This window comes from Manis pentadactyla, chromosome X (assembly GCF_030020395.1).
Source record: "Manis pentadactyla isolate mManPen7 chromosome X, mManPen7.hap1, whole genome shotgun sequence".
NCBI lineage: Eukaryota > Metazoa > Chordata > Mammalia > Pholidota > Manidae > Manis > Manis pentadactyla.
Genome location: NC_080038.1, coordinates 2,792,720 through 2,808,654, shown reverse-complemented (window position 1 = coordinate 2,808,654; position 15,935 = coordinate 2,792,720). Strand labels below are relative to the sequence as shown.

Sequence of the window (15,935 nt, the reverse complement as noted above, 5' to 3'; positions counted from 1 at the left end):
ATTTCAGCTGCATGAAAGGGGCTTTTCTCCCAAGCCAAGTGCGATTCCTTTTATGAGAAACCGTGTTAAGAGATTGAGTGATGAATAAGGCAGCCGTAGAACCCTCCCTGGCAGGAAACACCACTCAGTGATTGCTAATTAAATAAGGGAGGAGCTGGTGGCCTCTGCACAGTCCGCCTAATCCTGGCTAGTCTCTTCGGGGTCCCTGTGGACTCCTCAGAGGCCTGGGGCTGTGGGAAGTACCATGAGCATACAGCCTTGTTGGGACATGCAGCAGACGGGGAGTCCCAACTATGTAATTTTAGACCCAGAAAAACCCCTTCTGGCTGCTTTCCTCTGAGCCAGGCTGTGCATTGCTGGTGCCTTTCTGACGCCTGTTGCATTTTTCCCAGATGCTCAGGGAAAAGGCTTGGACCATCCTTTACTTCAGGTCGAAGAACCTGGCATTCTGGCGCCTTGGATTGCCGTCGGCCTTGGTCAGAGATGTGGTTTAAGGGGAAGGCTCTGAAGTGTGTTGTCTTGGGGCCTGAGTGAGTCTGTCTTCGTATAAACACTTGCAGCAGGCGGATGGCATAGGAACTTGATAGGCATTCACTGAAATGACTGAATGGCGTGGTCCGTGCAATAAAAGGGATGCTGCAGAACCGGGAAATAGCCTAATTGGGTGTTTGGAGGAGAGGCAAATAAAAATGTGAAATGGCAAGCATGTTTTATGTCGTTTTTCCTTTGTTTTTTGGTTTTTTATTTTTTCAGAAGACTTATCCAAGACAGATTTGGTCATAAAGTTGGATGACAGTTTGTGCAGTAAATTGAATGTGGCAGATGCTTTAAAAAACAGTCCTAGCTTTGAATCTTGAGTAGGAGCATATCCGTCTGTTTGCAGAATGACTCCAGACTCCATAGGAAAGCCAATGTTGTTTTCCCACATCAAGATTTTTTGACAATATGAGAGAAACAGGCCCTGAGATCGATACCTAAAACTGATCACTTTGCGACAAGAAATGCTCGAATGGCACCATTTGCAGCTTCGAAGAAGGAATGAAGTCTGACGCCTTGATGGAATCTAGCTCCTCAATGTACAGGGTCCTCCCTCTTTTTAAAATACTGTACCAGCTCACGCCGTTTTAGGGGCAGTTGGGGAGATTTGAATATGCATTGGCTTCTGTTGGAGATTAAAGAATTACAAGTTTTTGTGTATAACTCTAGTATATTTTCCTATATAGAAAAGTAGAGGTGCATACTAAGTAAGAAGGGATCTCATGATGTCTGTCATTTCCTTTGAAACATAAGCATTAAAAGGAATTAAATTAAAATATTAATAATTAATTCAGAGGGGGGAAAGCTGACCTGTACTGCTTTTGTATACATGCCACAACCTTATGCACAGATTTCTGCCCCCAAGACATGCACACTTTCTCCTTCTCCCTGAAAAACATGTCATAGGACTCTTTTTCATTTTCCCAATGAAAACCCACATGTACGCGGGAACGGTAACTTGCATCTAGTAAAATTTATAGTCTCCGGGATTGTCACACGTTGCAAATATTTTAGATTGATTTTGCCTTGTATGTCAGCCCCATTCAAACCCACAGATGAGACATTTAATCATCGTGTCAACAGAAACAATAACCATGATACTATTATTTACATTAATAGAATGCTTTCTGCCATGAAAAATGTTGTGCACTGTTGCTTCTCTTTTATAAGGAGGAGGGTGAAGAATGAACAAAGGAAAGCCCCAGGTATAGTTTTAAGAAGCGGTGATGTCTGTGCACTTCTCACGGTTGACACTCCACATGTCCTGTGTTCTCCTATAGGGTTTTTAAGCACCGGTGACCAGGCGGCAAAAGGCAACTATGGGCTCCTAGATCAGATCCAAGCGTTACGGTGGATCGAGGAGAATGTGGGTGCCTTTGGTGGGGACCCCAAGCGAGTGACCATCTTCGGCTCAGGTGCGGGGGCGTCCTGTGTCAGCCTGTTGACCTTGTCACACTACTCAGAAGGTAAGAAGGGCGTCCCAGGGGTGGGCCGGCGACCCCCAGGGCTGAGCAGTGAACACACAGATCAGATTCCATGTGCACGGTGGGGTCGTCCGGGGTCTCTCCTGACACCTCACTGATCATCCCCCAAATGACATGTAGCCACCATCTCTCCATTTAACTCTGTCTTTCCATGTGAAGAATATTTCTTTGCATTTAAATTATGACCCTTGAAGGTTGGTGACGGCCTTTGGAGCCAAATGACTTCTTTAGAAAGGCCAACCCTTTGCTTGCTTTGCCTTGCTGACTTTATTCGGTCCACTATTTGTATTTTATTAGCTTCCCATTTCAGTTTGGGCAAGGTTAACTCTAAAAGAGAAACCGTTTTGTGGGGAATGGATACGGATTTGTGGATTTTGTATAAATGATGCGTGTGGCCGCATGGTGTTCACTGTCATTTCTTGATCCAGATCATCTCGAGGGATCCCCCTCTTTTCCATTGGTGATGGAGGGTACGAGTGAGAGCAGATGAGGGATTTTAGGGAGATGTCAATAGAGATTGGATGGATTTGGCGTTGTAATAACTTCCTGAATCTCCTCTGAAACAAACTAACAAAAACAGGGAAACCCAGCCTTGGGCTAACTTCTCAAAGTGCAAACGATTACTCATAATAATGACCCAAACCATCGAGGCTGTATTATTCTGTTTCCTTCTGTACCATCGGTTGGTGTAAGAAATGCTCCATACCTATTTGAGCCATTTATGTGAGGAGCACTTGAAGCTTTAAAGGAATTGTTTTTTCTTTAAAAACTCTTAAAAAGGGGTAAAAGGTAAAAAAATAAATACAAGTAATTTCCAAATAAAAACTAAAATTGTGTAGAATTCTAACACCCTAGAATCAAAGAACTGCAACACAGAAGAGGACCTGGAAGCTCAACCAAGACTGTCATTTAAAGAAAACGTTGAGGCTCAGAGAGGTTGTGTGACCTGCGTAAGGTCACACAGCAGGTGATGGAATCAGGGGAAAAAATCACGCTCCACAGACCTAATTCAAACCTATTCCCATTATTGTTCTTTAGCTACTAAAAAGTCACTAGCTGTTAAAATCTAGAGGGAATTAGGAAAAGAGCCGATTGTAGTCTCAATCATTTATGGTAAATAATGAATCCATGAATCTCTGACCAGAGAAGTTATCAGGAAATTCTCCATCACCCCGATTGGTATTTTACAGAGCAAGCACTTGTCCCCTTTGAGCTTGTATCGTTGGACTTCACATCAGCAGGCTTTAGGAGAAAATTTAAGCAGTTCTAGGCACCGATTTGATAAGTTGATGTTCAGTTTCCTAATGAGCTTGAACATTTACGATCCTATGACGTCTGGATAGGATGCTGGGTCCAGGGAACCAGATAAGCAACCATTCGTCAAATCAGAGATGACAAGTCCGTCCATTATTCCATAATGGCTAAGGAGAGCCGGGGTTAAAGGCTTGTGTTTGCATCGACCCTTTATTTTAAGAAAAAGAAAAATGAATGATCAGATGACCGGTAATATTGATACCTACAGCATTTTAGAAATACTTAGACTTTCCTTTTCTCCACTGATGATAGTCGCAGTTCTCCACGTAGAAGGTAGCCAGGGCCATCTCCAGTTGGAATCAAATACGTGGAAGCCAACACTAACTAGGCAAGAATGCTGTATACTCAAATGAACAGATCAGAAGAGATTCTCCTCAGCGACCATCCCCTGCGTGGCTCATTATCTGCAAGCCTGCCCTTTTCAGAGCAACCCGGCAATGTATAAGAATGACAAAAATACAGGGACTCTTGGCCTTAGGAATTCCAGTTTGAGCACTGCAGTCTAACGAAATCAACATACACATGGAAAATAATGTTCTCACAGAGGCATTCACCACATTGTCATCATAGCAAAGAATGGTACGGGAAAGCTAAGAGTTTTAAAAACCAGAAAGTGATAAAGAACATGTGTGTCAACTCAAAGGAATGAGGGTTAGTTTTACAGATCATGGTAAAGACACACAATAGCTTGGGAAACACAGTGTAAAAGCTATGTATACATTGTATATGCAGTGAAAGGAATGCTGTATGTATATATTATATGAAGTAGAGCAATAGTGACATAATAGTCAAGAAGAAATGATCCTAAAACCTAACATAACCTATGTTTTTTAGTGTGACTTACAGGTGATTTTTTTTTTTCTTTATCCAGTTTTTCAAGTTTGATCAGGGGTTATATTATTTCCCTAAGAAACAAATACATAAACATGGCCACCTCGATCATGACCAATAGCTTTAAGAGGAAAATCCAAAAAATGTAACTAATACCACAATCTTTCTAATTCTGATACTATCAATGCATGATTTGCAGGAGGTCAAATACCGACCTAATTTCTTCACGGTGTTACCAAACATTAATCTTTAAAGTCAGACTCACAAGTCCAGACTTGCTCATTTCGGAAAGAATTATCAATGCTGGGAGACGGGCCCCCGAAGGGCTTTGAGGGTGTATTGCACACGCCAAATCAATTTAAGGTCTCAGCCCTCTGTGTCATCTTTAGGCAATCATCCAGTCTTTGGAATCACATCTCCCTGATTGCAATCATGTTTTCCTCATACTTGATTGCTTCCATGACCTTAAAAATCGACAGGGCATGAACCTCTGGGCCCCCAATGAATGCTTTATTCTTCCTGCAACTCATCTAAGGCGTCAGAGCTAGATGATGCTGCAATTCAAGGAAATGGCAGGAAGAGAGAAGAAACTGAATGCTATCACTTTATAGTCCAGTCTCTGTTATTTTGTAGTAGTTAAAGGTTACTGCTGGTTGACTTCTGAACCTCCATATACGAGCCTGATCAAATAGAACATTTTAGGCAACAGAATTTTACTCCTTGGAGTCTGTTCCTCCAACTGCCACAGATTTCTCAAGTTCCTCACCAAACAGACGTGTTTTTAAAATGTGCCAGAATAAGTTAGGCAAACATCTTGACTTTGAATGGGTGCCATTTTGAAACTAATGATTTTTTTAAAGTGTGTTTTAGTTGGACATCCACGTGAGGATTTCTTTAGGCATAGCTACATTAATTAATTTTCATTGTAAAATTTTAATGTCTCCCTTCAAGCAAGGGTGGAAATGGAAATACCACATCCTGCATTTATATTCTGAAATCAATTTGAGTGGATTTTTTTTCCCCCCCTGTAATGAAGTAGTACCTGGTTTTGCCAGTGAGGCAAAACGCCTTTTCTTGGCACAAAACATATTTTTAAGGAATGGTGGGTGTGATTACTCTGAAAGGGTTTATTCGTGTATAGCATCTGGCGATGGGAATGCTAACACTACCCTAAACAGGATGGAAAGATAAAGAGTTTGCATGTTTTTTACTCCTGCAGCTAAAGTGCAAATGTAGTTTCATTTTTGTAAACGTGTGTGTGTCTGTGTAGGGTGTGTGTATATAAGAACATCCCGTAAAACCAGTGTCCAGCGGGAGTAGGAGGTGGAGACAGAATGAGATGGAAATGAGTGAAAATGAGTGAAAGAGCTGAATGCCACTGTCACCAGAAATTCACATGCCTGAGAGACAATCGGAGCCTTCTTCACGCAGTAAAAGCTGCTTTTCTGTCTTTCGGACTTTCATTTGCATGTCCACAATTTTGCACCTGCAGGTCTGTTCCAGAAGGCAGTCATCCAGAGTGGGACCGCCCTGTCCAGCTGGGCAGTGAACTACCAGCCTGCCAAGTACACTCGGATATTGGCAGATAAAGTCGGATGCAACATGCTAGATACCACGGACATGGTAGAATGCCTTCGGAATAAGAACTACAAAGAGCTCATTCAACAGACCATCACCCCGGCCACCTACCACATCTCCTTTGGGCCTGTCATTGATGGGGATGTCATCCCAGATGACCCTCAGATCCTCATGGAACAGGGGGAGTTCCTCAATTATGACATCATGCTCGGCGTCAACCAAGGGGAGGGCTTGAAGTTCGTGGACGGCATCGTGGACAATGAAGATGGCGTGACGCCCAACGACTTTGACTTCTCCGTGTCCAACTTTGTGGACAACCTTTATGGCTATCCAGAGGGCAAAGACACCTTGCGGGAGACCATCAAGTTCATGTACACGGACTGGGCAGATAAGGAAAACCCCGAAACACGAAGGAAAACCCTGGTAGCTCTGTTTACTGACCACCAGTGGGTGGCCCCCGCTGTGGCCACGGCGGATCTGCACGCTCAGTACGGTTCTCCCACATATTTCTACGCCTTCTACCACCACTGCCAAAGTGAAATGAAGCCCAGCTGGGCGGACTCGGCCCACGGCGACGAAGTCCCCTACGTCTTCGGGATCCCCATGATTGGCCCCACTGAGCTCTTTAGCTGTAACTTCTCCAAGAACGATGTCATGCTCAGCGCAGTGGTCATGACCTACTGGACGAACTTCGCCAAAACCGGGTATGTTCTCTTTATCACGTTATGACCTGCCCCCCCTAGCTGTTGGGTTCCCCCATGTCAGTGTTTCCACGGCCGATAGACTCTCCAGATTACGTGCACACACACTTAACAGTCATTTTCCCCAACTTCTACGGGGACCTCGTTTCTTTGTCCCTAAACTGTTTTTTCTGTCAAAACAAATTTTTACTAGTGTGTGAGTGGCGTATCAAAAATTCCATTTCCTACCCCGTGGTGCATATTTTGCAGTTCTGTTGAAAGGTGATCCCAGAGTTCAAATCTAAATAGGGCCTTGTTTTATTTGGAAAACAAGAGGGTTATCAAAACACGAGCGCTGCATAGCAAATGGTGCTTATTATGTAGCCACAGGAGTGAAATAAATCCAATAACTGTAGAATAATACTATATGTGTACATATAAAGGTATATGTACATATATACATATACTACACATATGCGTGTATAATATGTACAAATATATGCTATATGTGTATACTATATATGTACACATGTAATATGCACAGTATATCTCCAGTTATGAGATTTAGGCATATACACACAATTTGCTCATATAGTCATGTGTACACATAGATTTATACACATACATGCATAGTTATGTATGTAAATATGTACCTATATTTACCTATATATGTACATAAACATATGCATATGTTTACACATGTAAATTATGCATATATTTACAAATATGTTTATTCAATTATACAAAAATATTATTTCTACCTATTTCTTTCACAAACATATTTCTTATATATGTGTGTGTGTGTGAATATATAATCTCAAAGGAAAGGTCAAAGGGCTACATGGAGTGGACAGTGTATAGGGACCACACAGGCAACAGGATATCCACCCATATTCTATGTCGCAGATTCTCTGCAATAAGACAAAACACTAAACATCTTAAAAAGCTGTAGATGTCATGGCACCTTTCCATTTTCTTTTGGCTGATAGCTTTATTGTGGAAATGAATGACGTATAATTCTCTTCTACCTATGTGTGCTCCCATCATTAACCTTGAGCTTCTTGTACCGAGTTAAAAATGGGGATGTTCCCAGCCCCCCACATTATGAGTAACCCCTCCCAAGGAACACAGACTGTTGGAGGGCGGCTACCAGGCTTGCAGAAGCCCAGCAGCGCCTGAACCATCCCCGTGCAGCTGTTGTGGAAGGATTTGGGGGTACTGAGGGTTCACTGCTTAGGGGCATAGCTGATGTCATGCTGTATGATTCCAAACAGGATGTGGTGCAAAGTGGTTTCCGTATGTTTGGGGGTTTGCAACAGCATGGCATGTGTGCCGAGTGGCGAACAGCTATAAACATCGGGTAGATACCCCTTTGCCCTGTCAGACTTTGCAGATTTATTCCAAGAAAGTCTAACATGGGGGCAGTGAGGGAAAGGAACAGCTACAGACGTTTGAGGGAGATGCTTGCTTATCACAGAGAGGTTCTCTGTTCGACAAGAAGGTGGTTGAAGTCAAGTCAGCAAATATTTTTAAGTTACCCTTGTTTATTAGTTTCTTAGGGCTGTTGTAACATTGTACCAACGACGGTGTGGCTTAAAACAACAGAAATTTATTCTGCCACTGTTCTGGATGCTAGGAGTCCAAAATGAAGGGATTGCACAGGCCAGTGTCCCACTAAAGCCTGGAGGGGAATGTTTCCAGACTCCTTCTTAGCTTCTGGTGATTTCGGAGTAGTGTGGCTAGCGGCTCAGTCGTCAGTCTCTGTCTCTGGCATCCCATGGTGGACTCCCTGTGTGTCTGTCTCAATGGCTGTCTTGTTATAAGAGCACCAATCATACTGGTTTATGAGTCCATCATGTTCCAAGAGGACCTCATCTTATCTTAACTAATTACATCTGCCACGACCCTCTTTCCAAGTCAGGTCACATTCTAAGCTATCTGGGGTAGGGCTTAGCATATCTTAATTTGAGGGGACACAGTTCAACTCATAACTGCTTTAAAAGGCAGATCCATGCCCAGCTGTGTCTTTGAACTGTGCCTGGCCTTGCAAAGTTTCTCATTCTCTTGGAAGTTCAAAGACTGACACAGGAATTTCCCAAACCATAGCCACACCCCATTCACGCCACCAGCATCCAGACACCCCCTTATTTACATAATACGTGAACACACCATCATTACTTTTGTTAAAAGCACATACTTTTTTTCCCTTACGTGTTTTGAAAATAAACGTTGTATGATTTTCTTAAGTGGAAGGCTAGTATCATTCATCATCGTTTACCTAAACCATTATAACAATGGTGAAATCCTAATAAAGCCATTCAGTTCTCATTAGCTCTTCTTGCCTGTCAAAGGCTCTGTGGAGGATGTTTCTTGTTTAAAAAAACAGAGAGAGAGAGAAAGAAAATTAACTATGTCATGAGATGGTGGCAGACTGCACGCACCCACTGGGTACTTTCTCCAGCACCCTATCAAAGACTGAGCCAGGACTGAAAGTGCAATGTGCTGCTATGGAGTGTTTTCAAATGCCGTAGCTCTTATTTCCTAAGATCACTTTGTGTGAGGCCTGTGGTGCATGCCTCTGTTTGCACAGTACAGACATGGAGACATAAAGTGGCCTGGGATTAATCGCCGATCACATGTATTCATGTAGCTGTGGGTGCTGTGTGTTTAAGATGCTCTTAGCTGTCAAAAAGGTGCTAAGATAGCTGGAACAGACCATCAAGGACCAAGGACTTGAGATTGGAAGACTCTCTCATCTATGCTGAGTCTGCAACTGCAGGTAGACATCATCTCACTGACGTAGGACAGAGTTTACATGACGGAAGAGCTTGCCCGTCCATCTGAGAAATCTGGGGCTCTTTCTGTTTGCGCAGTTTTCTGGGGAGCCTCGCTGCAAAAGATGCTTAGGGACGTTGACACAGTGAGCTTTCTTAAATCATTCAGCAAGGTCATTGTAATGACTCAGATCACCCTTAGAAGAAGTCCCTGCGAACTTTGTGTGCCAGGATTGGGCTGATGGGTGGAGTCTAGGAATTCAGGTATTTGTCAGTATCTGTCAGTGGACAAGAAGGGCTTGAGAGGAGGCTATTAACTAGGAATTTATAGTAAATAGGATGGTGGCATCGCCAGCCCTGCATGAACCCGGGGGCTGCTTCAGTGGTAAGGGACGTCCCAAAGCTAGCACTTCTGCCTTTACGTCAAGGTTTAAATTACATACATCTGATATGCCGACCTTTTTTCATTTTTTTCTTGAGCACAAAAAAATTATCGTGGGAATGTTCACTGGGAACTATACAAGAAAGGAAGAGGAGACAGACAGAGGGCGAAAGGGAGGAAGGACAGAGGATTCCTTTGGAGCCAGGAGGCTATTTCAACATCCAGGTTCAAAGACTGAATCAAAATGACACTGAGAAAGGACAGTGGAGGCCAACACTTTATGTAATTATGCAAAAATAAGGCTGACCTGGAGAGTGTTGCTAAATGAAAAGTCATGTCAAGGAAACATTAAAACTAAATTCCAAGGATTATAAGAATTAAAATCTGTCCCCCCTGTTAAAATCTCCTGGGAAATAACCTGCTTGGCCCAAGAGTTAGGTGCTCATGGGATCAGGAATTGGTGAATTTAACTGAGTTCATTGTGGGAAGAAGTGAAATAAAAGGGAACATAAACCTATAACAACAAGCAAGGTTTTACGTGATGAAATGACACGTTAAGTATCAAACATCTCAAATGCTGTTAGAATGCAGAGATGGAAAGACAAGACTGTGGTGGCCAAGGAAACCGACAGAAATTTCCATTTTCGACTGTGTTCTCAGGACATGGCTGTGTGCGTGTTTCAGATGCCATCGCCATGTTTTGATTTGCTGGTATCTTGTGATTAATTTATGTTTGGCCTTTGCAAAGTCTTTTCCAAAAGAAGGAAAGAGGCCTTTTAGGATGATGGCTTAGAGAGAGTTGCTGCATAAGACTGGTTGGAAAAGGGACTTCTATTGCCAAGAAGTGTTTTAAGCTGAGTGAGTATCTCCACCTGTTTTTTAGGTGGTGTGTCACTGAGCACATTTTCTTGGTGACCTGAGTTAGATTTCTTTTCACGCCCTAGTAGCAAATAGCCTCTACACTGTTTTACGTGTAGGGACCACTGTATATATGATTGACAGGAGCATATTACAGAGTTCACTGGTATTTTTAGAGAAATCACATTATCTGTCTCTCTTGAAGAAAATGAACCACAAGACCTTAGGAATGCTTTTAATTATATCCGCTGCCAGCGTGACCTCAAATGATACACAGCAGGTGAAAATGTATGTGTTCGGTGTAGGGGAACATGCATGGGGATATGCATTGAAGCTTTTACTAGGAAAGGAACATACGTCTGTTTCTGTCCATCTTTACTCATTGCAGTCTTCAATTTTGCTCATGGGAATTGGAACAGACCATATCCTGAAGGAGAGCCTAAAACGCAAGGCCCTAATATTCCGCCGAGTGAGCCTACTGTCTTTGGAGTGTTTGACAAAGCAAAACGATGGGTTTTCAGAAGCTCTGTGAGTTTATCGTGGTTTAAGGCTCCTGACTGTGCATCTCCAAGAACTTTAATAGATAGATCATATCAGCCAAAAGCTTACTTATCTGGATTTTCAAAATCCTCTGCTCTATTCTTTGAGAACTAAATAAATGTGTTTCTTTACCTTTCAAATGCACACAGAATTCCATCAAAAACAGCCTAACAGCCAACAGGAACGGAACACTCTGTTTCCCAGATGACCTCTTCTAAATGAAAGGTCTACACAACTAATAGACCCAATTCAGTGAAATCAGATCAATGGAATAATAGTAAGAATCTCCCCATCTGGCCTCGCTTTCAGAACAATAAAAATCAATGACACCCGTTTCCCTAGCAGATTCCAATTAAATAGGAATTTTTCAAAAATTTAACGGGAATTTGACTCAAAAGAAACATAGGTGCTGTATTGAATCCAACATTTTTCTAGAACATAAAAATGTTTCAAGTAAGAAATGAAAGCAGATTCTTTTTAAATATGTTCATGTTTATAAATGAACACATAAATAAGAAATCACATAACATTAGGACCTATCATTTATATCTCATTTTTTTCATCCTATGATTAAAATAAAAGCATGGCAGCTAGTGTATATTTGGTTAAGGGGTAAAATTTCTCTTTGTATACCACATATATAATCATATATGTATATAGTATACAGTATGTAGTATGTGGTATATACTATGAATACAGTATACTTTTATACAACATATACTATATATGGTGTATAGTATACCATGTATATTGTTATACAGTATATCTTATACAACATATATCTATAGTATATATATATATACTGCGGTGTAGATGATACACTATATACAATATATACAGTATATGCTATGCTATATAGTATACAATAAACTGTACATACTGTGGGTGCAAACAGTATATCACTACACAGTTCTCTCTCTCTGAGTAATTTTTAGACATTCTGCTTTACATTTCGGCAAAAGGGGATAACATTTACTGAGCTTACTGTGAGCCAGGCACTTTGTAGCAATTATTTAACCATCATCACTTCCAGTTCCAACATTCTAATCCATTCTGTGGATGAGTCCATTCAGGCCGAGAAAAGCTTAAGATTATCTCAAGATTTCACAGCTGCATGGAAACAGTTTTGTACCTGTTGGTCAAGTATATTGTTTGCATCATGCACGATGCATGGAGATCTGCAGACTTGAGGTGTTCAAGTAGGACCGGGTGGTCCCCAGCTTTCTGTTACGGAAGCAAATAGTCAGTGGCTGCAGGCAGCTTCATAAATGCAGCCGATACATTGCTATCTGGAAGGTAGATGTTAGAGCATGTGGCACAGCAGAACCTGCCGTTGGACAGCCCCAGTTCTTCTGGCCTGCACATTGTGTCTGAACATTCACTGCTCTCCCCAAGGTAGTGTCTTACTGTGCATGATGGCACGTCTTTCAAAACAAATAAACATTAAGATGGAATCCATTTCATAGTTTGCTTTACCAACCCAAGGGAAAAAAAAATGAGAATACAATATCTTTGGGGAGTTGTCCATTATCTTGAAAGAATTGGCTATAAAGATGTTTGAAGTGCCATATTTTACAGAGTATCCTTCAATGTTGACGATTCTCCTTCGGCCTCCGTGTACTTACGTAAATAAGAAGACAGTGGTTTGGTTTGTAATTGCCGAGCTCAACTAAAATCTACAGAAACCTTCAAGTTCTTGCATTGTGTACCAGGTCTCCTAAGCAGGTTAACTTCACCATACCTAAAAGCACTAACATTCCAAACTTCACAGAATTAATGCAATATTGTTTGATCTTTGTGTGACACAGACTTCAAAGGACGTTCAGTTATATAGAGAGCAAAGGATGCATACTTCTATTAACGTTGTGCAATTAGACAGTCTGTTTTTACTTTACTTTTAAAACTGTGATATTCATTTTCCTCAGAAGCCATTCTTGAGCAAGAAAGAGATAGCCACCACCACCCCTGCCCCCTTTTGCACAAGAGCCACTAAATCAGGATTTCTCAACCTCACTACTACTGACAATTGCCGCCAGACACTTCTTGGCTGCAGAAGGCTCTCTCCCTTACCCTGAGGAATGTTTAGCTATGCCCCTGGCTTGTACCCACTCACACACCACCCTCCATTTATGACAACCAACAGTATCTCCAGATATCGCCAAATGTTCCTGAGTGAGCGAATCACCCCTGGTTGAGAAGTGCGGCTCCACAGTAGTTAACATGAAATACTGAAAATTTCCCCACATTCTTTTTCCCTTTCTCATTGTTGAAGACGATTTGATGCATTGAAAAAAATAGTGGAAATGTTATAAAATGTCCTAACGCCATCAGGAATTAACGTTCAAAATAAAGGTAAGAAGAGATTTTAAGGAAAAGACCAAACAGTAGTAGCCCTGTTTGGATTCAAGTAGAATGTTGCTGCCCGGGTACTTGACGCCCTTTGATAACCCTGTGTGATGAAAACTGATAGTAATTTGCTGTTTAATTTAATGATGAGATGTCCTTGTCCCCTGCGGAAGCATGTGAAACTCTTTCTCTTTTTTTTTTCTCCTTTCTATCTCCAGTGATCCTAACCAACCTGTTCCTCAGGATACTAAGTTCATTCATACAAAACCCAACCGCTTTGAGGAAGTGGCCTGGTCCAAGTATAACCCCAAAGACCAACTGTATCTGCACATTGGCCTGAAACCCAGGGTGAGGGATCACTACCGAGCTACCAAAGTGGCTTTCTGGCTGGAACTTGTCCCCCACTTGCACAACTTGAATGAGATATTCCAGTACGTCTCAACGACCACCAAGGTCCCTCCTCCCGACATGACCTCCTTCCCCTATGGAACCCGGCGGTCTCCTGCCAAGATCTGGCCCACGACCAAACGTCCGGCAATCACTCCCGCTAACAGTCCCAAACACTCCAAGGACCCTCATAAAACAGGGCCCGAGGACACCACCGTCCTCATCGAAACCAAACGGGACTACTCCACCGAACTGAGTGTCACCATCGCTGTGGGGGCATCTCTCCTCTTCCTGAACATCTTGGCCTTTGCGGCGCTCTACTACAAGAAGGACAAGAGGCGCCACGAGACCCACAGGCGCCCCAGTCCCCAGAGAAACACGACCAACGACATCGCTCACATCCAGAACGAAGAGATCATGTCCCTGCAGATGAAGCAGCTGGAGCACGATCATGAGTGTGAGTCCCTGCAGGCTCACGACACGCTGAGACTTACCTGCCCTCCAGACTACACCCTCACGCTGCGCCGGTCCCCGGACGACATCCCACTTATGACACCAAACACCATCACCATGATTCCAAACACACTCACGGGGATGCAGCCTTTGCACACGTTCAATACCTTCAGTGGAGGACAAAACAGTACAAATTTACCCCACGGACATTCAACCACTAGAGTATAGCTTTGCGGTTCCCTTCCCTCCCCTCTCCTCCCCCCCTCCACCACATCTGAGAAAGTAAGAGAGAAACGACATCTCCACACAAGGAATGTGTTTCATCCCACTGACTTTGGACAGAAAAACAAAAACAAAAAACAAAAGGGCAGCTCTCGTGTTCCTGTGGACCTGCCCCATTGGCATTTCCCAGTATTACAGGATCGACTTCTGACCCTATGAAATGTGAAAAAGTATACATTGCTGTTATAATACTGCTTTAAGATCTTCACCACTCCAGCGGACATTTAGTGTGACTAAGACATTGTCATTTCGAGGACCTAACATTAGAAGCCAACGCTTTGGGAATTCAACCAGGGACACCTGAATTTTTTTTTTTTTAATTACAATTGAAAAAAAAAAAGTCTTTCTGTGCCATACATCCGATGGCTCTACTTAAGTGAAGAAAGAGTGTATGGGCTTTTACCCAGCATATGAATCTGTACTCCAGAGAGAAGGAAAAGTAGAATTTTATTATTAAAAGATCTGACTATGCAGTAACATACATATAGTTCTCTGCAAAGAGATGTTTGCCAGCCTGAACTATATTTAAGAAACTTTGTAAAAATAAAAAAGAAAATGTATATAGCTGTGAGTTTAAACACACACACACACACAAAACACACAGAGAAAAACAAAAACAAAAACAAGCTTTTATTGGTGTTTTCAGTTTGAAAGAGCTTTTAGCAAAATTGTGCTTTCCATCGTCTGTATGTATATAAATATATATATATATATACACATTAGTCATATCACCTCTGTTTCCTCCAGGACAAAGGAGGATTTTCTTCTTAATTACTTGTGGTAAAGTAAGACATGGGGTTTTCTGACGCATTTCATTTCTAGGAGGATGCGGTGTCACACAGAGGACTCAGACCGTCCATGTGACCGACCTTTTCCCTTCCTGGGTTGCACAACCGCATGCGACAGCGTTCTTAGGAGACCGTTGTGTTAGAAAACTTTTATTTTTTGTGTGTTTGCCTTTATGAAGTCGCGGCACAAAGACGGATTCCCCCCCCCACCCGACGACGTGGAGCCTATTGAAAGGTTGTTGAATTAGAGGCGCACACACGCAGAGCGACAGCAGGAAAAACAAAATACAGATCTCGTTCTGTAGCTCTGGTTCCTTGAATATGTTTAGGAAGAGTTGCTTCCCACCCCTGGGTCCTGCCAAAAAAGAAAGAAAGCTTGCCTTTGGTGGGGCCGTGCCCTGCCGAGTAAATACGGCTCTGTGTTCCCCAGCAGCTGCAAGAGGGTTTGGCTGCTAAAGTACCTGCTCAGCTTAGCTAATCAGGTTGAAGGAGGGCATGTGTCATTCCTTTTTCTGTTGAAGCAGTCAGTCCCTGATGTATCAGTGAGCAGGGTTTTTTATTCTTTATATCATGTATGGGAAAAACCATATGCTTGTCGGAAAATAATACTTTCTGTGGACTCGTGTATCAGTCCCCAGCTGATGAATATTGCAGAGAGAAACACACACACACACACACACACACACACACACACACAAAAG

The 15,935-nt window shown here is 42.4% G+C and overlaps 1 protein-coding gene across 7 annotated transcripts in view; it reads left to right on the top strand.

Moving 5' to 3' along the window:
• LOC130678808 (neuroligin-4, X-linked) overlaps nt 1-14,528 on the top strand; it is a 236,620-nt gene extending 222,092 nt beyond the window's left edge. For all 7 annotated transcript variants that reach the window (XM_057495205.1, XM_057495204.1, XM_057495202.1 and 4 more), the window contains 3 exons: nt 1,818-2,003; nt 5,659-6,448; nt 13,543-14,528. In XM_057495205.1, the coding sequence (XP_057351188.1) occupies nt 1,818-2,003; nt 5,659-6,448; nt 13,543-14,392 (1,826 nt within the window). In that variant the 3' untranslated portion in view covers nt 14,393-14,528. The remainder of the gene's footprint in view (nt 1-1,817; nt 2,004-5,658; nt 6,449-13,542) is intronic.
• The last annotated feature ends 1,407 nt before the right edge of the window (nt 14,529-15,935 follow it).